The sequence below is a fragment of the Bos mutus genome, chromosome 2, assembly GCF_027580195.1.
Source record: "Bos mutus isolate GX-2022 chromosome 2, NWIPB_WYAK_1.1, whole genome shotgun sequence".
Classification (NCBI taxonomy): domain Eukaryota; kingdom Metazoa; phylum Chordata; class Mammalia; order Artiodactyla; family Bovidae; genus Bos; species Bos mutus.
The window spans coordinates 3,804,983-3,827,993 of NC_091618.1; the positions used below are offsets into that span (position 1 = coordinate 3,804,983).

Genomic DNA, 23,011 nt, shown 5'->3' on the forward strand with positions numbered 1-23,011 from the left:
TCTTAACCACTATGCTGTAATATATATTATAGAGATGAAAAGAGATAATGTAAAGTGCTTAGCACATAGTGATTGCTTGACATTGATCATTGCATTATATCCTCCTCATCATCAGTACCATCATTTTCCCACTTGCCATCACCACCTTCTCTCTGCGTCATTATTTTTAGAATATACCTTGATGAAGGTCTCCTGGTGTTGCCTAGTCAAATAGGGTCAGACCCTTTAATGTTCACAGGCTTGGAGTCAGAGTGACACATTTGAGTCCTGGCTCCACTAATTTACAATCCAGATGCTCGCAAACAAGTCACTCCACCTCTCTGTGCCTCAGTTTTCTCTTGAATAAAATGAGGATGATGTTGTGCCTGCCTCAGAGCATTATTGTGAAGATTATGTGAGATAATGCATGTAAAGTACATTCTGGGCATTCAACAGATGAGCTAAAGAGACTCTCCCTAAGAAATGTATCCCTAGCTCATGACAGTGGTGGGGGGCGGTTTCTGATGAGGCCCTGGATGACAGCCAGACAGAAGCCTGTTCCATGGCCAGCGAGACCAGGCCATGTGTCTCCCTTAGATGTCAATTTTGTTTTGGCGGAAAGGAATGCATACTTCCGGCTCTCCTTACCGCTCAGGGTCAGTAGGAGGTGAAATGGAACTGGCAAACTATAATAGAATGGCTTTGAGAAATCAGACTTGCTACATGGATGAGGAGTTTTATGATGATGGCTTTGGCCCAGCCTCTGGTCAGCATCAGTGAATTTCTTGCTCTGGGGGAGGAAGCGTGATCGGGTGCAGGCAGAGGGCGAAAGGTTCCCTTGGAGGCTGCCTCTCTGCTGGTATGAGAACACTGCTGTGTAATGACCAAAGGAAGAACCCCTTCTGGAATCCTAAAAGTCCCTTCCTTCCCTGTTAGGATGCCATGCTGGTGGCTCTTAAGAGCCTCGTGCCAACCTGCCTCTTCAATGTCATTGGGTTTGGATCCACATTTAAAACCCTCTTCCCTTCCAGTCAGACCTACAGTGAGGTAAGGAGGGGGCATGGTTGGGACGAAGAGGCGTTGGGTGGTGAGGAGCAGAGGCAAGGGAAGAAAAGGAAAAAGGAGGTAACCTCAAGGCCTGCCCTCAGAGGACCCTAACCCCGTGTAGAACCTAGCTGGTGAGGCCAGGAGCAGAGAACCATAGGGGAGTTTCTCCCCTTGCAGGCCATCCGCTGACCTCCCCCTCCCCAAAATAAGGAACATGTGGGGCAAAGTATGGGTGTGCTCAGCGAGGGAGCACAGGGAAGAGGGTACCTTAGGCCTCCCACCCGCTGAAGCCTCCCTCTCATAAGAATGATGGACTCACGCAAGGTTGAGTCAAGGCGTGAATGGCAAGGGGCAGAGGAGTGAATAGGTAGGCAAGGGGGCTGAGTATGGTGCTCCACACAGCTCACACAGCCACCACTCACGACGTGCCAACTTGCTGTTGCCCTTTCTTTGTTCCTCTTTAAAAATGTAAACATCCCTGGAAAAGGTAGCACATCAGATCCTGATTGCTCAGCACAGAGGAGGTTTCCTTTTCTGATGAGTGAGGCAGGAGGTGTGGCAGAAAGACCACTAGTCTAGAAATCGTAAGATTTCTGAAGATTTCCAAACCACAAGGCACAATTTGGAACAAGAAGACCTTGGCCCCAGCAGGATGTTCAGAACAGGAGTATCCTAGGGGATTCCATGGTGACCTAGTGGTTAGGATTCTGGGTTTTCAGTGCTGTGGCCCAGGTCCCATCCCTGGTTGGAGAACTGAGATCCCACAAGCTGTGCAGCAAGGCCAAAAAGAAGGGGGAGGAGGGTGTGTCCCTATACAGGTCTAGGCACAGGGAAGAAGGAACAGAAGGATGGAGGGATGGATGGAAGAAGGGGAAAAGGAAGGAAGAAATGAAGGGAGGGAAGGAGAGAGAAAGGGGGAGAAAAGGTGTAGGAAATGAGAAAAGAGGGACAGAGGAACCCCTTTTCAATTAAAAATAACTTCTTTATGGGTTTCTTCAATACAGAAATAATATATATTGATTGTCCCATGATTTTTAAATCTAGAGATGGTTGAAAAGAAAAATTTGAAAATCACCCATCATTAGTCAGAAAAAAGAGAAAAAAAAAAAAACTATTAACAGCTTAGTATAAATGCCCTCTTGTTCTAAGCATTTGCACACATTTTCAATAAAGATAGGATTAGACCTCCCATACTGTCTGTATAACCTATTTTTCTAACAGAACAGCCTATCCTGAGCGTATGTCCATGCCAGTAAGTATTAATCTGCAACACAATTTCAATAGTTGCCTAGTATCTCGCTACACAGACAGACTGTGACTTATTTAACTAAGCCCCTCCAGTTGAGCATTTAAGTCGTCCCCATTTTTTTCGATTTAGTCATCTTTGCAGCAAAGGCCTTGCATCCATCCTTAATGATTCCCTTGGAATAAATTTCTAGTCTTGCTAGTTCAAAGGGTACATATGCATTTGAGGACTTTTGATATATTCCATCGCTCCGAGTGTGCATGTTGGAAGAGCTTCTTCCTGAGTCAGGATCAGGAGGATGCAACATCCAGCAGTAATCTGTCCGTGCCCAGTGGCATCCATCCAGTTCCAGAACCCTTGGCCAACTGTGCCTCGCAGTACTGGTCCACAAGGGTGGAGATCTGAAGCCCAGATGAGGGAAATGGTTTCCTCAAAGGATCCTAGGAATTTAGTGCCACAGTCAAGCCAGGACTTGAGTCTTAAGATTTCTAGACTACTGGTCTTTTCACCACACCTCCTGCCTCACTCATCAGAAAAGGAAACCTCCTCTGTGCTGAGCAATCAGGATCTAATGTGCTACCTTTTCCAGGGATGTTTACATTTTTAAAGAGGAACAAAGAAAGGGCAACAGCGAGTTAATACATCGTGAGTGGTGGCATCTGGGGCATTGGTAGATGGTGTTATTAGGCACCTCACACCAGAAAATGACCACCTGTTCCTCCTGCACGTGAGGCAGAGATGAAACCGGGAAGAGGAGTCAAGTCTAGTGAGGCTGAACTAAAATTCAGGGCAACAAAGCACTCATCCTCCAGGTTCTGGGCGTCTCCATGCCACATGACAGCCCTGGGGACCACCTCCCTGCCCTCCACCTTCCTCTGTAGGAGAACTTGGCCATGGCCTGCGATAGCATCCAGAAAATGCGAGCTGACATGGGTGGCACCAACATCCTCTCCCCGCTCAAGTGGGTCATCCGGCAGCCAGTGCTCCGAGGCTGCCCGAGGCTTCTCTTCCTGATCACAGACGGCGCCGTCAACAACACCGGGAAGGTGCTGGAGCTGGTGCGAAACCACGCCTTCTCCACCAGGTGGGCACAGGCTGAAGGTCTAGGGCTCGGCTTTTCTGGGCTGCCCTGGGCTGGGGATGCCAGACCTGGGGTAATGTGGAAAACGCCAGAAGGAAAAGCAAGGACCCACATTCCTCCAGTGCTTTGCTTCCAGGGTGGTGTCCAGTTCAGTTCAGTTCAGTTGCTCAGTCATGTCCAACTCTTTGTGACCCCATGGACTGCAGCAGGCCAGGCCACCCTGTCCATCACCATCTCCCAGACTTTATTCAAACTCATGTCCACTGAGTCTGTATTGCCATCCAACCATCTAATCCTCTGTCATCCCCTTTTCCTCCTGCCTTCAATCTTTCTCAGCATCAGGGTCTTTTCAAATGAGTCAGTTCTTCGCATCAGGTGACCAAAGTACTGGAGTTTCAGCTTCAACATCAGTCCTTCCAATGATTATTCAGGACTGATTTCCTTTAGGATGGACTGGTTGGATCTCCTTGCAGTCCAAGGAACTCTCAAGAGTCTTCTCCAACACCACAGTTCAAAAGCATCAATTCTTCGGCACTCAGCTTTCTTTATGGTCCAGCTCTCACATCCATACATGACCACAGGAAAAACCATAGCCTGGACTAGATGGACCTTTTTTGGTGGTGTGGCTGACTTCAAAGTTTGCCTTTTCCTCACAACAGTTCAGGAAGGATAAGATGCTCACGACCTTGCATCCAGGTCCCAAAGAGTAGCCTCAAAAGAGAAAGCCCTTCCTGCTTTGGCTCTGCACTGGGGTGGGAGGTGATGGGCTGTCCATGTGTGAATGAGTGTCCATGGATGCCCTTCTTCCTTCTCCCTCACCCTCTGCCTGAAGCCAGGGCCAGCTCTGAGATAGCTCATGATCTGCCCCTTTCCTATCAGGGGACAAAATAGCAGAGAGGGTGGGAAGTACCAGTCTCTTTTCTCCTCCTCTCCCAGGTGCTATAGCTTTGGAATTGGACCCAACGTCTGCCACAGACTGGTGAAAGGGTTGGCAACTGTGTCCAAGGGCAGTGCTGAGTTCCTGGAGGAGGGGGAGCGGCTGCAACCCAAGGTAGGCAGAAGGACCTCAGTCTTTTCTGGTGCTGGAACCTCAGAAGCCCAGACTGGCCACACAGCAACTCAGTGGTGGAACTGGGATTTCACCCCAAATCTGAGCTCTCCACTAGGCCACATTGCACCTCAGGGAGAATCACAGATGGAGGCACAGAGTGGGCAATTTCTGGAGTTAGTGCAGGACACTAGATGCCCTTGTCTCCATCCACTGGGTCATGTGTTCCATTCATCCTGGGTGGGTTGGATTGGGGCTGCCAAAGGAATCACTGCCTCTTGGATATGAGTTGTGTCTGGGGTCCTTTCTGGACGTATTCCTGATGATGATAAATGATGGCTCAGAAGAATCTAAAGGGCCCAGAAGAAATCAAGGCCATTAGTCTTCTCTCCATGTCCTGTATAATTGGCACAAGTAATCCAGCCCTTAGAGAGTCTCTGTGTTGGTCCATATCCTCCAGGGACAAGAAACAAGAAAGCTGAAGAGCAAGAGGTTTCTTGAGGGATTAAAATCTGTGGAAGGGAAGAGGAAACAGGAAGGAAAACTCTTGAGTCCATGTGCAGATGCAGCACTTGTGAAAGGGAAGGAGGGAAACAGAATTGAGCAGGGAGAGCCTCAGACGTCAGTGCGGGTCTGGCAAGGTCTTAACCAACCCACCAGGGATCTCTGGAGCAAGAGTTGCCCATTAGGTCATCTGTGTTGGGTGGAAAGGCCAGGCACTGCTCATCTGTTGCCTTGGGGCTTCCAGGGAGCTGTGCGGTCTTGGTTTGAAAGATGAGGCATTGCATGTGGAGACTGCCATCTAACTGCATTCCTTGCAGCAAAAGAGTACAGTCTGTCTCAAAGGAAAGATTGAAAGTGCATCTCTACGGCTGCCATACTCCCCAGATAATTTTTTCTCCACCTTTGTAGTACATTTGAGGAAATCACTCTAGGGGATGCTAAGCCACTAAGTGCTAAACTAGCTGTCATTTATTGAACACCTGTCTTGTGGCAGATACTTGAAATGCAGTATCCCAAGTAGTCCTCTCAACTACACTGAGAGTGGAGAATTACCAACTCCCTTTAACAGAAAAGGGCCCAGGAAGGTCTGTGGCCCAGGAAGACAAATTGACTTGCTCAAAATCACTATTCGGGCCATGTTTTGACACAACTTGCTGTATGCCCCTGACTCATCATAATCCTACTTTGAGTCTTGGGTTTTTCTCATTTATAAAATGCTAAGCTTAGAGGTGACAGCAAAGATCTGCTCCAGCTCTGACATTCTAGGAGTCTGAGATGCTCAGATGCATGTTCACCGCTGAACAGGCCGCCCCAAGGTCTCTCGTCACTTCCTGTCTGCTACTCCTCCTCATGCTCACGCTCACATGGTCTTCATGCTCCTCACGTGTGCATATCCCCACGCACACATCCCCTGCAACCTGTGTTCTGACCTTGCCCAACAGATGGTCAAATCCCTGAAGAAGGCTATGGCCCCAGTCCTGAGTGATGTGACTGTGGAGTGGGTCTTTCCTGAGACCACCGAGGTCCTGATCTCACCTGTCAGCACCAGCTCCCTCTTCCCTGGAGAACGGCTGGTGGGGTATGGCATTGTCTGTGATGCCTCTTTATACATCTCCAATCCTAGAACTGTAAGTATTTTAGAAATTCCAGGAGTCGGTGGGGGTCCAGAACCCTGCCCACAAGGCCATCCTTGGCTGGAAAGACTGTTTATTTGTGGCAGCCAGGAGCCAATTGGATTTGGGTTTACTGCTGTGGGGTATGGCTGTTAGGCCATAGGCATTCAGTCAAGTGGTGACACCGCTTGGATAAATGCTACTATCTCAGTCTGCGGTTCTCTAGGTCCCCTGCAGCTGAAGAACTTGGGGAACATGTTTAAACTGTAGAGCCCTTGCTCCAACCCAGGTCTACTGAATAAAACTTAGTGGCTAAGGCCCAAGAACATACATTTTACATAATTGACCCAAAGTAGGTTATGGGTATATTCGATGAACAATTCAGTTCAGAACAGCACTTATGTTTCCTTCCCCCAAACACTCTAATCCAGCCGTATATCCTTAGAAGAATTTGTGTTTTATTTCTTAACATGGATAATTCTGTTGTATGTGGTGGCATAAGTGGGATAAAAGCGAGGAGCTTCTCAAAGGAGGTGAAACCCTAAATGCTAAAATGTAGAAGATTGCCCAAAAGCTATTTTCTCACTTAGCTTCCCTCTTTACTCTTTAGTAAGTCTCTCAACTCCCCTTTAAAGGATTTGTCATCTTATTTTCTTTTTAAACCAGAGTCACAAACTCAATGCCCAGAGGGACTGGGCAGGTATAAAATGAATGAAATGAACTTGTTATAAAAATTGAAGGGGAAAATATCATGAAGGATGGCAGACATTCCTGACAGAGAGGAAATGAGTGGTGGTGAGGAATATAGCAAACTGGATCACACAGCTCCGTTCAGCTCAGTCGCTCAGTCATGTCTGACTCTCTGTGACACGGAGAACCACAGCACGCCAGGCCTCCCTGTCTATCACCAACTCCTGGAGTTCACCCAAACTCATGTCCATTGAGTCGGTGATGCCATCCAACCATCTCATCCTCTGTTGTCCCCTTCTCCTCCCGCCTTCAATCTTTCCCAGCATCAGGGTCTTTTCAAATGAGTGAGCTCTTCATATCAGGTGGACAAAGTATTGAAATCGCAGCTTCAAAATCAGTCCTGCCAATGAACACTCAGAACTGATCTCCTTTAGGATGGACTGGTTGGATCTCCTTGCCGTCCAAGGGACTCTCAAGAGTCTTCTCCAACACCACAGTTCAAAAGCATCAATTCACACATCCTGTCTAAATTGTCAGCCCCTACTCAGGTCTAACAAAGCATTGCCATGGAAGAATGTAGACCTTGTGTTAAATGTATTTCCAATCTTTCAAGAAAAGTTAGGATTTCATTTGAAATTTTCAGATGTTATAAAGATATGGAATCTCTTAAGAACCATGGTCAGTAATATTAAGTGTATTCTGGAGAGTGGGGTGTTCAACTGCAGAGAAAACATGCTAAACCAAACGCTGGTCAAGACTTTGCACAGACTAGACCCTTCTTGGAGGCCTGGGAGGTAGTAGGTCATCCCCAGACTACTACTACCAGCAGGGATTATCAAGTCCGTTCTTTTGTCCTAACGCATGAGACGAGCAATGCTTTCTCCTCCTACTAGAACAGTTGTTGGGTAAAGAGTGTGATTATGACTTACCCTCCTGAAAGGCAATCTGCTGCTAAGTCGCTTCAGTCATGTCCAACTCTGTGCGACCCCAGAGACGGCAGCCCACCAGGCTCCCCCGTCCCTGGGATTCTCCAGGCAAAAACACTGGAGTGGGTTGCCATTTCCTTCTCCAATGCATCAAAGTGAAAAGTGAAAGGGAAGTCACTCAGTCATGTCCAACTCTTAGCGACCCCTTGGACTGCAGCCTACCAGGCTCCTCCATCCATGGGATTTTCCAGGCAAGAGTACTGGAGTGGGGTGCCATTGCCTTCTAGAAATAACTAATAAAATTAGACATATATAACTATTCAACCCAGCAAAACCTCCTAAGAGTCAAATACATAGAAACAAAAGTGATATAATAGATTTATGGCCAAGAATTTATTGTAGTATTTTTTATGGTGGCAAAAACATAAATGGCCACAAAGCAAATGCTTTATAAAAAGGGGTGGTACAGTATCGTACAGTCAAATGTTTAAAAGAGTAGTTGATATGAAAGATTTCCAAAATGTTTTAAGTGTGAAATTCAAGCTACTAACAAAATGTAAGTAATATGGTCCAAATTTTGTAATACAAGGTGGCCACAAAAACCTTTATATTTTTTGTAGTTTATAACGTGGGGAATGGAATGAGGGCAACAGATAGTTCACACTGCTGTTTTTGTTTATCTATTTGGAGACAGCGATAGCATTTAGAATTACACTTTTAATTTAACAAAGAATATAATTATAAATATTAACAGCATCAGATTAGATCAGATCAGTCGCTCAGTCATGTCTGACTCTTTGTGACCCCATGAATCACAGCACGCCAGGCCTCCCTGTCCATCACCAACTCCCAGAGTTCACTCAGACTCACGTCCATCGAGTCAGTGATGCCATCCAGCCATCTCATCCTCTGTCGTCCCCTTCTCCTCCTGCCCCCAATCCCTCCCAGCATCAGAGTCTTTTCCAATGAGTCAACTCTTCGCATGAGGTAGCCAAAGTACTGGAGTTTCAGCTTTAGCATCATTCCTTCAAAAGAAATCCCAGGGCTGATCTCCAATTAACAGCATAAGTGATATGAAAAGCCATTTCCATTCATCATCCCTTAAACAGCTGCTGCTGCTAAGTTGCTTCAGTCGTGTCCGACTCTGTACAACCCCATAGACAAAAGCCCACCAGGCTCCCCTGTCCCTGGGATTCTCCAGGCAAGAACACTGGAGTGGGTTGCCATTGCCTTCTCCAGTGCATGAAAGTGAAAAGTGAAAGGGAAGTCGCTCAGTGATGTCCTACTCTTAGCGACCCCATGGACTACAGCCTACCAGGCTCCTCCATCCATGGGATTTTCCAGGCAAGAGTACTGGAGTGGGGTGCCATTGCCTTCTCCGCCCTTAAACAGCAGTCTGCCTAAATTCCCCGAGCAAGCAAAACCGTTGCCTATTATTCTGGTTCTTCAAAGGTGGAGCCTCCACCATCTCCTCTCACACCCCTTGCTGCCCTTTGGATGTCCTTCTTGACACCTAGCTTCACTCTAAGTCCTCTTTTCTCTCCCTCCCTCCAGGACAAGAGAAGACGATACAGCATGCTGCACTCTCAGGAGTCCGGCAGCTCTGTCTTCTACCACTCACAGGATGAGGAGCCCAACCCAGACAGCGGGGACTGTGTCAGGAGCGTGGGGGCACCGTTCAACCCGAGACAGGCCAAAGACGCCCAGCCGTCCAGCGGAGACACCACCCCCAATCCCGGTTAGTTGGCTGCTGTTTGTACTTCAGCTTCAGGGAAGCCATGACTGCTACATTTTTACTGAGTACCTACTATGTGCTAAGTACTTATTAACAATCTCAGTGAATGGTTAGCAGCTGCAGAGGCGGGTTACTATTACATCCACTTTACAAATGAGGAAACCGAAACTTGGAGAATTTTAGCAACTCAGCTGACTAAGCTCATGGAACCTGAAAGAGGTAGAGCACAGATAAAGAGTCTGTATCCATCTTCCTCCAAAACTTCTTTATGACGTTAGTTTCCATCCGTAGGGTATTTACTGGTCACCTACTAAGGCTAGGTCCTGAGCACAGAATGGGAAGCAAAGATGGCTCAAACGTGGCACCTGTCCCTCAGAAGCCTTCCGACTTTGAGAAAGACACAATTGTCCTTAATTCTGTTAGAAAGCAGAGTGACAAGGACCATAGGAAAGCTTAACAAACTGTAGGAATCCCAGGGAAAAGGACATCTGGCAGAGGATATTAGCAAAGACATAAAGAGGGCACCAGTTCTTAGAAGTGGGGAGAGGAGATTCCAGGCAGCAGGGACTGCCTGAGCTAAGACGTCGAGGTGTTGTGGCTAGAGAACACACACACGGCCAGTATGTTTGGAGCACAGATGCCTGGAAAAGGAGTAGAAAGAGTGGCTGGGCAGATAGTTTAGAGCTGGGTTAGGCAAGGCTTTGGATGCCAGGTGAGGTGAGACACCCGCCTATGTTTCAGTAGGTAAGTGAACATGAAAGTCACTCAGACGTGTCCAACTCTTTGCAACCCCATTGACTATACAGTCCATGGAATTCTCTAGGCCAGAATACAGGAGGGGTAGCATTTCCCTTCTCCAGGGGATCTTCCCAACCCATTAGGTAAGCAGTAGAAACCTCAAGAAGCATCCAAGCAGGCAAGGGGTCTATAAGCCACTCTCTCTTTCTCCACCCTGATGGCTTGCTTCTCTGTCACCACTCCTGCCCAGGTCTAGACCTCTCCCAGCGACGGCGGGCATATAGCACCAACCAGATCACCAACCATAAGCCCACCCCAAGGACCCTCATAGCCAGTGACCCCACAACGGCTACCAGGAGATACCTGCTGCGGAAAACCAAGCTGCAGGACCTCACCAACCAGACCAGCCTGGATGCTCCTTGGTGGCAGATTGATTTGCAGGTACCCTAGCAGGGAATTTTGGAGTTAGGGCTCACCATAGATGGGAGGAGCTGTGTCTCCTGCTTCAGTCAGAAGGATGGAGCTTGACTGCAATTTACACCAACATGAGTCACTTCCTCCTGTTTCCAAATCTTTACCTACCTGACCTCCAATTGACACCTTCCTAATAATGGTACTCACCGGTCAACGACATCACATATTCTCTTCTCATAGAACTTCCCAGTTGTCAAACAGTACCGCATTTGCACTCTCATTTGATTTTACAGTACCCCTTGGAAAGGAGGGAATGTAGGAGCTAGCCACCCCCACTCTGTACAGGTGTGGAAAGTGAGGGTCACAGAGGTAAAGTGACTTACCTAGGGTCACTCAGCCAGTCAGGGGATTGCAACCCAGGACCTTTTGCCTGCAAAGCCCTTGCTTTCCCCTCTTCATCCCTTTCTGCACCCTCTGCAAACCTCAAGGGTTGTACATTCATCTGGGGCAGAGATCATCTCAGAGTCAGAGGCACAGCAGGACCAATTATCCAGTGTCCAGCTCGATTAGGGTTCCTCAGCCCCCACACTATTGAAGCAGTAACTCTTGGTTGTGGGGCTGTCCAATGTACTGTAGAATGTTGGGCAGCTTCCTTGGCATCTATCCACTGGTTGCCAGTAACACTACCATCCCCAGCTGGGACAACCAAACATGTCTGCAGACACTGCCAACTGTCCCCAGGGCAGGGCAGCAAAATCACCGGGTTTGAGAAACACCGTGGTAACCCAGATGGATGTTTGCTATGATCTGTATGCCTCAGCCCATTTTCTTACAAATGGGCTTTGCATAGCATTGTCATTGTGAGTCTGTGGTTCCATAAAAGTAGCCTTTCATCCTCCCATTCCCCCCAATAACCCCATCCTCCCCTATCTGCACATATACATAAGCTCTCTGCACTCCCCAGCGATGGAAACACTGCCACCTTGTCCCTGAAGGTGCTTCTCTGTGCTTAGCCAGGAACCATTCGATATGGTTAGAAGACACTGACTTTGGAGTCAGACAGACGTTGCCTAACCTCTCTGAGTCCCACCTTTTCATCTCTGCAAAGGAGAGACTAGCTTGTCAGACGACTGGACTAAGAGTCACCAACAGATGTTTACTGGGAGCCAACCATAGGTGGAAGACTCTTGCAGCATCTGCTGATAAGAGATAAAGTAGCTAGTGCAGCGCCTGGCACACAGTAGCTGTCCTTTATTTTTTGGTTTCTTTTTTTAATGCATTTGTTTGTAACTGAAGGGCAATTGCTTTGCAATGTTGTGTCTGTCTCTCTGGCGCACCAACACGAGTCAGCCGTAGGTAAACGTATGTCCCTCCCTCGCGAGCCTCTCTCCCACTTCTCAGCCCAGCCTACCCCTCTAGTCTGTCATAGAGCACTGGTTTGAGCTCCCTGAGTCACCCAGCAAATTCCCACTGGCTTCTATTTGACATGCGGTAGTGAGTACGTTTCCAGGCTACTCTCTCCACTCATCCCTCTCTCTCCTTCCCTGCCTGTGTCAACAAGTCTGTTCTCTACATCTGCGTTTCCATTGCTACCCTGCAAATAAGTTTATCAGTACCATCTTTCTAGATTCCATATACACACACGTTAATATGTAACATTTGTTTTTCTCTTTCTGACTTACTTCACTGTGTATAATAGGTTCTAGGTTCATCCACCTCATTAGAACTGACTCAAATGTATTCCTCTTTACAGCTGAGTAATATTCCATTTTGTATATGTAACACAGTTCTTTATCCATTCACCTGTCAATGGACATCTAGATTGCTTCCATGTCCTAGCTATTGCAAATGGTGTTGCAGTGAAGGTTGGGGTACATGTGTCTTTTTAAGTTGTGGTTTTCTCAGGGTATATGCCCCGTGGTGAGACTGTTCGGTGAAATGGTATCCTTTACACACAGTTCTGCTTGGTGAGAGCTCTGGACAGTTTGGCTTCTCTCCTGCTCACTTCTGACCCATCTTTGTTTACTGTTCCCTATCCCCTTCTTGATTTCTTCCACAACGTGATAATTCCCAGTATCCTTACACGAATGCATATGTATGCACACACACACACGTACACACTCCCTGCAGCCTGTGGATGGGTGAAGGGCTGAGTCTTAGACTAATTTGTTGCTGTGGAACCTGTAGGAGTCTCTGTTTTTCAGTGTGGTGTTGATCGTGGAGCAGGAGTGAGGGGACTCCCAGTCTCTGGTGGCAATAAAGGGGTTAAGGACCTCCCGGGACTCAGCAGCCTTGTCTGGGTACCAGTTCCCACTGAGGCCATCCTAAAAGGGACCAGTCTCTTTCATCTCCCAGACCCTTGTATCATCCCCAGGACCTCAGGCCCAGAGGAAACAGGAAGGCCATCTCTAACCCCTGCCCCCAAGAAGCCCCCTCTACTGGAGAAGTACAGTCCTCTTTCCAGTAAATATTTGATAGAGATGAGAAAGACTCTGTAGTTAACCATTAGTCTAAAAACTAAGGGGCAGTTTCTCTCTGTTACACCCAAGTGTCTTTGTTCCCCTACACCCTCCTCCTTCCAGGCAGGTGTACATGTTCCCAGAGGTACAACTTTTATTTTTAACTAATTTAATATTCTTTAATTACAAAAGTAATACATACTTCAGTTCAGTTCAGTCGCTCAGTCATGTCCAACTCTTTGCGACCCCATGAATCGCAGCATGCCAGGCCTCCCTGTCCATCACCAACTCCCAGAGTTCACTGAGACTCACGTCCATCGAGTCAGTGATGCCATCCAGCCATCTCATCCTCTGTCGTCCCCTTCTCCTCCTGCCCCCAATCCCTCCCAGCATCAGAGTCTTTTCCAATGAGACAACTCTTCACATGAGGTGGCCAAAGTACTGGAGTTTCAGCTTTAGCATCATTCCTTCCAAAGAAATCCCAGGGCTGATCTCCTTCAGAATGGACTGGTTGGATCTCCTTGCAGTCCAAGGGACTCTCAAGAGTCTTTTCCAACACCACACTTCAAAAGCATCAATTCTTCAGTGCTCAGCCTTCTTCGCAGTCCAACTCTCACATCCATACATGACCACAGGAAAAACCATAGTCTTGACTAGATGGACCTTTGTTGGCAAAGTAATGTCTCTGCTTTGTCTAGTCAAGGCTATGGTTTTTCCTGTGGTCATGTATGGATGTGAGAGTTGGACTGTGAAGAAGGCTGAGCACTGAAGAATTGATGCTTTTGAACTGTGGTGTTGGAGAAGACTCTTGAGAGTCCCTTGGACTGCAAGGAGATCCAACCAGTCCATTCTGAAGGAGATCAGCCCTGAGATTTCTTTGGAAGGAATGATGCTAAAGCTGAAACTCCAGTACTTTGGCCACCTCATGCGAAGAGTTGTCTCATTGGAAAAGACTCTGATGCTGGGAGGGATTGGGGGCAGGAGGAGAAGGGGACGACAGAGGATGAGATGGCTGGATGGCATCACTGACTCGATGGACGTGAGTCTGAGTGAACTCTGGGAGTTGGTGATGGACAGGGAGGCCTGGCATGCTGCGATTCATGGGGTCACAAAGAGTCAGACACGACTGAGTGACTGATCTGATCTGAGCTGATCTGATCTAGGTTGGTCATAACTTTCCTTCCAAGGAGTAAGTGTCTTTTAATTTCATAGCTGCAGTAACCATCTGCAGTGATTTTAGAGCCCCCCAAAATAAAGTCTGACACTGTTTCCACTGTTTCCCCATCTATTTCCCATGAAGTGATGGGACCAGATGCCATGATCTTTGTTTTCTGAATGTTGAGCTTTAAGCCAACTTTTTCACTCTCCACTTTCACTTTCATCAAGAGGCTTTTGAGTTCCTCTTCTCTTTCTGCCATAAGGGTGGAGTCATCTGCATATCTGAGGTGACTGATATTTCTCCCAGCAATCTTGATTCCAGCTTGTGTTTCTTCCAGTCCAGCGTTTCTCATGATGTACTCTGCATATAAGTTAAATAAGCAGGGTGACAATATACAGCCTTGACATACTCCTTTTCCTATTTGGAACCAGTCTGTTGTTCCATGTCCAGTTCTAACTGTTGCTTCCTGACCTGCATACTAGTGTTCTCAATAAAGAAAAACCCTCAAACAGTTCGGTTGAATATAAAGTCAAAGTACCCCTCTCTTGTGCCTTGTGCCCACTTGGTTTGGGCCATTTCCTTCCAAAAATACTACACACACTCAAAAACACACATATGCAACACAAGTATATGTTTTGAATAATCACATATACAAACTGCTCTCCAATTTACTTTTTAAATGTCTTTTTAATTCACTTCTTATATCCAGTAAAAATTACTCTGTTTGGTGAACATCTCTCTGAGTTTTGACAAATACATATAGTCATGTAACTCTCTCCACAATCAAAATATGGAACAGCTGAAATTTTTTAAAACATACATTTTATCTTGGATATCTTCGTGTCTTGGTGTGGAAAAAACCCACGACTTTCATTTCATCGTTGTGTGATGCTCCACTGCATAGAGGTACCATAACATATTTTGGCTTTCTAGGTGACTCAGTGGTAAAGAATCTGCCTGCAATGTAGGAGGCTCAGGGTCAGTCCCTGGGTTGGAGAGATTTCCTAGAGGAGGAAATGGCAACCCACTCCAGTATTCTTGCCTGGGAAACCTCACAGACAGAGGAGCCTGGTGGGCTACAGTCCACGGGGTCACAAGAGTCCAGCATAACTTAGCGACTGAACTACAACCACCATGATGTATACACTATCCCCTATCAATGGCCTTTTAGAAAGTTTCCAGATTTTCACTTTCTCAAACAGTCCCACAACAAATATACAGCACATGCACATGGATATTTTCATCCTTGTGTGTTGCCACAGAATTCAATTCCTAAAAGTGGAATCACTGGGTCAAAGGAGCTTGTGCATTTTCAATGCTGACAGATGGCACATTGCTAAATCGTTCTCCCGCAGGAGTGCTTCAGCGCAGTGGCCCATCAACAGTCCATGAGAACTCCTGTCTCCTCCTTGGCAACAAGGGTGTCATCAAACATTTAAATATTTGCTAATCCATAGATGGAAAAATCATAACTTATTTCAATTTAGAATATGCTCCTGAGACTGAGCATTTTTTCACAGGCTTATATAATACTTTTCTCATAAAAGCATTTTGTTGAAAATGATGTTTGTCATGCATGCTGCAAATACATTTCCCAGTTGACTTCTTGCCTTTTGAAGTGTTTTGTACTAGCATTGGACAGATTAAATCCACAAAACAGAAGTCCAGAAATAAAACCAAATGTTCATGACAGCTTTGTTAGGATAGAGATGGAGAACTGATAAACTGCAGGGACTCGATGAATGAACTGTCATCGGTAAACGGTGATGACATTTGTACTATTCGGAAAATCAAAGAAAAGGCTTTTCTATTTCCTCACACCAAAATAATTTTTGTTTTTGTGTGAATCAAAGATTTAAACAAAAACAGAATCACAAAAATTCTAGAATTTTTTTTTTCCTATTCGGAAAGACTTTTTAGCATGACAAATGGGAAGACATAAGGGGAAAGGTTGATAATTATAACCACACACACAAAGTTTTAAACTTTACGGCCAAAAACAAAACAAACAAACAAAAAAAGTGGGTTTAGAATATTATCCATGGTACATGATTTTCCCATGGTTTTCTGTGGTTTGGACTTTATCCACGATTTGGGATTATTTGTGTCGATGTTTCTCATGGGTAGTGGAAAGCAGGTCACGTGTCCTTGGGCGCTATGGGGGCAGTACCAGGGAGGAGCTGTGATGTGCCAGGGAAAGAGCTGTGGCTGGGGGCAGAGGGGAGGGGGCCCACCACCAGGAGCTCAGCTTTCTCCTCTTCCTCTTGCGTTCTTAGCCCTTGCTGAACGGTGGCCCGGACCTGAGCCAGGGTCCCAAACTCCGGGGTCCAGGGGCCCGCAGGCCCTCTCTGCTGCCCCAAGGCTGCCAGCCCTTCCTGCCCTCCAACCAGGAGACCCAGGCCTGGAGCCCCATGAAAGAGTTGGATCTTGGGTCCAATTTGAAGCCTTCCTCAGAGAGCCGCAGCCCTGGGGACCTGGGTAAGTGTCCACAGGGTCCAAGATCTGATTGGGGACACGGAGGAATCCTAAGCTGGAGCCCATCCTGGGGGAGGTGGGGCGGTGTCTGATATGGCCCATCCCTGCCAGGGACCTCACCAACCCCTCCTTCCCAATCAACCTGGTCTTTGGGCTACCTGCGAGGGTCCCAGATGTCCTCCCCGCAGAGTGCTCCCCACTCTCTGGCCCCCTCAGGTACTGACTTCCGGGGAGGGGGGTCTGCCCTACTCTTGGGGACAAGCCCGTGCTACCCCTGTTCTCCTAAGGAACATTGTGGGTTCCCTGGGGCGGGAGGAGCGAGGCGGGACTGTCCTTGCCTAGTGTCTGCATCCCGGGGAGGTATGTAATGTCCCCTGGGAGTGGGCCCTCTGTCCTGCAGCTCAGCTCTCAGCCTGCTTGTTCCTCCGCCCGCAGAGCCGTCCCATCACCCCTCTGCCTTCGCGACGGAGACGTCCTCCGACTGGGAGCCCCTGGCCGAGTCTGAGGAGCGGGCCAGCCCCAGCAGGCCCGCCACCCCAGGCCCCGTGCTGGGCAAGGCCGTGGTCAAGGGCCTGCGGGACAGCCAGCATTTGCAGTGGGAAGTGAGCTTCGAACTGGGGCCTCCCGGCCCCGAGAGGGGCGGCGCGCAAGAGCCCGACCTGTGGAGCGAGACCTTCCACCACCTGGCGGCGCGCGCCATCATCCGGGATTTCGAGCAGCTGGCGGAGCGAGAGGGTGAGATTGAGCAAGGTGAGCGCAGCGGGCCCGCCCCTCCACGCGGCCCCACTCCCTCATCACAGGACCACCCCTCCCAGCCGCGCGGCACCCGCCCCCCACCACAGCCCTGCCCCTCACAGCGGCCCCGCCCCTCCGATAAGCCCCGCCCCTTGCCTCTCCCCCAGGGGCCGCCCTGTTTCCCGGCCCCACCCCTTACTTCTCTCAGCAGCCCTGCCACCGCCCAGCGCTCCACCTCCTTTCCCCATCGCTGCCTCCAGTTGCATCCCTTGACCGCCACTGTCCCCCTCCCAACACACACACACACACACACACACACACACACACACACACACAGCCAAGGGCTCCACCTCCTGCTTGATCTGCCCGGTGACCTGTTCTCTCTTCCCTCCTTCCCCCCTGCTATGGGTCCCTCAATAACCTCAGATATGCAGGTGACACCACCCTTATGGCAGAAAGTGAAGGACTAAAGAGCCTCTTGATGAAAGTGAAAGAGCAGAGTGAAAAAGTTGGCTTAAAACTCAACATTCAGAAAATTAAGATCATGGCCTCCCGTCCCATCACTTCATGGCAAATAGATGGGGAAACAGTAGCAGACTTTATTTTCTTGGGCTCCAAAATCACTGCAGATGGTGACTGCATCCATGAAATAAAAAGACGCTTGCTCCCTGAAAGAAAAGTTATGACCAACCTAGACAGCATATTAAAAAGCAGAGACATTACTTTGCCAACAAAGGTCCATCTAGTTGAAGCTATGGAGAAGGAAATGGCAACCTACTCCAGTATTCTTGCCTGGAGAATCCCAGGGACCGAAGAGCCTGGTGGGCTGCCGTCTATGGGGTGGCACAGAGTCAGACATGATTGAAGCGACTTAGCAGCAGCAACAGCAGCAGTCAAAGCTATGGTTTTCCCAGTAGTCATGTATGGATGTGAAACTTGGACCATAAAGAAAGCTGAGTGCTGAAGAATTGATGCTTTTGAACCGTGGTGTTGGAGAAAACTCTTGAGAGTCCCTTGGACTGCAAGATCCAACCAGTCCATCCTAAGGGAAATCAGTCCTGAATATTCATTGAAAGGACTGATGCTAAAGCTGAAACTCCAGTCCTTTAGCCACCTGATGTGAAGCACTGACCCATTCGAAAAGACCCTGATGCTGGGAAAGATTGAAGGCAGAAGGAGAAGGGGATGACAGAGGACGAGATGGTTGGATGGCACCACTGACTATATGCACATGAGTTTGAGTAAGCTCCAGGAGTTGGTGATGAACAGGGAGGCCTGGCATGTTGCAGTCCATGCGGTCGCAAAGAGTTGGACACGACTGAGCGACTGAACTGAACTGAACTGGACTGTCGGACTCTGGAGACAGTACCATGAGGACCACCCTATTCCACCTCCCTAGCTCCTCTTGGACCACACCTCTCCTCCCACAGAACCCTCTAGGTCTAATCGGTCCACCCGTCACCTTTCAAGGCCATTTATTGAGTACGGATCAGCTGGGGGTCAGGCTGAACAGCATAGTGACCACCGTCATCCCCGTCCTTACTTATGAGTGCTTGACACAGACTAGCTGGGGGGCCAACCAATATAAATCAAATAATTATCAGTTCAGTTCAGTTCAGTCGCTCAGTCGTGTCCGACTCTTTGCAACCCCATGAATCGCAGCACACCAGGCCTCCCTGTCCATCACCAACTCCCGCAGTTCACTCAGACTCACGTCCATCGAGTCAGTGATGCCATCCAGCCATCTCATCCTCATCCTGCCCCCAATCCCTCCCAGCATCAGAGGCTTTTCCAATGAGTCAACTCTTCGCATGAGGTGGCCAAAGTACTGGAGTTTCAGCTTTAGCATCATTCCTTCCAAAGAAATCCCAGGGCTGATCTCCTTCAGAATGGACTGGTTGGATCTCCTTGCAGTCCAAGGGACTCTTCTCCAGCACCACAGTTCAAAAGCATCAATTCTTTGGCGCTCAGCTTTCTTTACAGTCCAACTCTCACATCCATACATGACCACTGGAAAAACCATCGCCTTAACTAGACGGACCTTTGTTGGCAAAGTAATGTCTCTGCTTTTCAATATGCTATCTAGGTTGGTCATAACTTTTCTTTCAAGGAGTAAACGTCTTTTAATTTCATGGCTGCACACCATTAATTGAGTGCATTTGTCCTAATGCTATTAAGAAGAAACTTAGGAATTCAAGCAATTGTGTAACAGGGATGGTGGGGAGGCTCATTTACTCCAGGAACTGGGGCAAACTTTCAAGAAAGTGATCGGTGAGCTCTTGATGAAGCATATTTGGAGAACAGATACGGATATACATCGAGAATAGTTCTATTGTTTGTTATAATTTATGCCTTATTTATATAATAATACTACATGGTTTTTGTTTTATATTATTTGTAGTTTTGTATATGTTATTTTTTTCTTCCCATGAGCACTTTTCCTTATGGTTTACAGGACATTTGTCCATCATTCATGCCAAGAAGCCTCCTCACCTGTTCAGTAGGAAGAGTCTGGACTTTGGGGTCAGGCCATCCTGTGTCCTGATCTCAGGTCCATTCCTAAGTTGCTGTGTGACCCTGTGTGCCCCACTCTCCCTTTCTGGTTTGTCTCTATGAGGCGGATCTATGGTCCCCATGCAGCCAGGAGACCTGCAGAAAGATTCTCAGCACACAGCTGCAAAATGAAAATAGAAAATACTGCCAACACAGAGATTTGGGTTTTTTTTAATAACACTAAAGTTATTTAAGGAAAGTAACTGTCATTTTTATTAGCTATCTTACCTCTTTTACATTAAAATAGCCTTATTTTATGAAATGATGGTGGAGGTTTTAATAATTTTGAGAGTTTATTTTTTTAACATCCTTAATGGCAAGCAGAGACATTACTTTGCCAACAAAGGTTCATCTAGTCAAGGCTATGGTTTTTCCTGTGGTCATGTATCAATGTGAGAGTTGGACTGTGAAGAAGGCTGAGCACTGAAGAATTGATGCTTTTGAACTGTGGTGTTGGAGAAGACTCTTGAGAGTCCCTTGGACTGCAAGGAGATCCAACCAGTCCATTCTGAAGGAGATCAGCCCTGGGATTTCTTTGGAAGGAATGATGCTAAAGCTGAAACTCCAGTACTTTGGCCACCTCATGCGAAGAGTTGACTCATTGGAAAAGACTCTGATGCTGGGAGGGATTGGGGGCAGGAGGAAAAGGGGACGACAGAGGATGAGATGGCTGGATGGCATCACTGACTCGATGCACGTGAGTCTGAGTGAACTGCAGGAGTTGGTGATGGACAGGGAGGCCTGGTGTGCTGCGATTCATGGGGTTGCAAAGAGTCGGACACGACTGAGTGACTGATCTGATCTGATCTGAATGGCAAGTTGGTAACCCCTTAACTGTAAGGCCTGATTGAATTCTGAAGATGGGGCCACTGACCTGGCCCTCCTTTTAGCACCTGTGGAGGTAGGACTTTCCGAGTCCGCACAGTGCCCTCGGCTCCTCCCTCTGCAGGGTCCAGCCGCCGCTACCAGGTGAATGCCGTGCACACCAGCAAGGCCTGCAACGTCATCAGCAAGTACACAGCCTTTGTGCCCGTGGACATAAACAAGAGCCGTTACCTGCCCACCGTGGTGGGATACCCCAACTCCGGTAAGGCAGAGGCAGGGTCCTCCCAGTGGGCCGGAGGGGGGTCTGGGGTGCAAAGGAGCCTAGACCGGTGGGAACGGGTGCAGAGAAAGGCCTAGAAGTGAAAAAGCCCCAGGCAGAGAGGGTCTGACCTCCAGGGTGTGGGAGGCTCACGAGCTCCCAGCCTACTGCTCTGCAGAGGGCTGTGAAACTATCCTGCTCCCTTTTTTCCTACTAAATGAATTTGACTTTATTGTCCTATTTCCATTTGGCATGTGTCACTGTAGAAAATTCTAAAATATTGAAAGATGCAGATGGACCTCGAGGTGATCATACTAAGTGAAGTAAGCCAGACAGAGAAAGGCAAATATTTCATAGGCTGTCACTTATATGTAGAATCTACAAAAAAATGATACATATGAACTTACTTTCAAAACAGAAACAGACCCACAGACAGAGAAAACAAACTTGTGGTTATCAAAGAGGGAAGTGGGGGAAGGATAAATTAGGAGTTGAGGATTAACAGATACACATTGCTGCTGCTGCTGCTGCTAAGTCGCTTCAGTCGTGTCCAACTCTGTGCGACCCCATAGATGGCAGGCAGCCCACTAGGCTCCTCGGTCCATGGGATTTTCCAGGCAAAAACACTGGAGCGGGTTGTCATTTCCTTCTCCAATGCATGAAAGTGAAAAGTCAAAGTGAAGTCACTCAGTCGTGCCCGACTCTTAGCGACCCCATGGACTGCAGCCTACCAGGCTCCTCCATCCACGGGATTTTCCAGGCAAGAGTACTGGAGTGGGGTGCCATTGCCTTCTCAGAGATACACACTATGCTATGCTATGCTATGCTAAGTCATTTCAGTCGTGTCTGACTCTGTGCGACCCCATAGACGGTAGCCCACCAGGCTCCCCCGTCCCTGGGATTCTCCAGGCAAGAACACTGGAGTGGGTTGCCATTTCCTTCTCCAATGCATCAAAGTGAAAAGTGAAAGTGAAGTCGCTCAGTCGTGTCCGACTCTTAGCGACCCCATGGACTGCAGCCTACCAGGCTCCTCCATCCACGGGATTTTCCAGGCAAGAGTACTGGAGTGGGGTGCCATTTCCTTCTCAGAGATACACACTACTGTATATAAAATAGGTGAACAGTAAGGACCTACTGTATAGCATAGGGAACTATACTCAATACGTCGTAATAACCTAAATGCAATAGATACAATGTGTATAACTGAATCACTTTGCTGCATACCTGAAACTAGCACAACATTGTAAACCAACTACACTTCAATGGAAAATAAATTAAAATATAGGAAGACATTAAGCACGTAAAAGTGACTGGAACTGACAGTCATCCCGAAATGAGTACTAATTACCCCCTTGGTGTGATCATCCTTCCAGACTTCTATGAGTATCTATATGTAGAGAAATCAAAAGATAGATCATTTTGCGTGAATTGAATCATATCAATATGTGCTATATCTTACAAACTCTGGGTGTGGGAAATATGTTTCCACTTTTCATTTTAATAGTAACAATTCCAGTGGTAAAGAAGCTGTTGGCTAATGCAGGAGATGCAAGAGACGGGGGTTCAATCCTTGGGTCAGGAAGATCCACCGACTCCAGTATTCTTGCCTGGGAAATTCCATGGACAGAGGAGCCTCGTGGGCTACAGTCCATGGGGTCACAAAGAGTCAGACATGACTAAGCACACAGCAGGGAGCAATCATCATAACAGCCAATTAGACAGTGTTCCAAGCACTTTATATATATTAAATCATTTAGTCCTCAAACAGCTCTGCAGAGAAGATACCATTACCCTCGTTTTACAGATGCAGAAGCAGAGGCAAAGGGGGTGAGTCATGTCCACAGTCACGCAGCACAAAGGGCAGTCAGGCTTTAATTCGCAGCGACCCGGTTTCAGAGTCTGCACCCTCTGCGATCCCACTCCACTGCCTCTTAAGGTTTATCTCAACCTATTTAACCAGCCCCCAGGTTTGATCCCTGGGTCAGGAAGATCCCCTGGAGAAGGGAATGGCAACCCACTCCAGTAT

At 47.8% G+C, this 23,011-nt stretch overlaps 1 protein-coding gene across 1 annotated transcript in view; it reads left to right on the top strand.

Annotated features, from left to right (window-relative positions):
* Positions 1-23,011, top strand: part of VWA5B1 (von Willebrand factor A domain containing 5B1) — a 57,572-nt gene that overhangs the window by 18,958 nt on the left and 15,603 nt on the right. Inside the window, exons 9-17 of the mRNA XM_070381703.1 lie at positions 916-1,026; positions 3,154-3,356; positions 4,290-4,404; positions 5,847-6,032; positions 9,188-9,371; positions 10,357-10,547; positions 16,415-16,616; positions 17,049-17,363; positions 20,851-20,988. Of these exons, the coding sequence (XP_070237804.1) occupies positions 916-1,026; positions 3,154-3,356; positions 4,290-4,404; positions 5,847-6,032; positions 9,188-9,371; positions 10,357-10,547; positions 16,415-16,616; positions 17,049-17,363; positions 20,851-20,988 (1,645 nt within the window). The remainder of the gene's footprint in view (positions 1-915; positions 1,027-3,153; positions 3,357-4,289; positions 4,405-5,846; positions 6,033-9,187; positions 9,372-10,356; positions 10,548-16,414; positions 16,617-17,048; positions 17,364-20,850; positions 20,989-23,011) is intronic.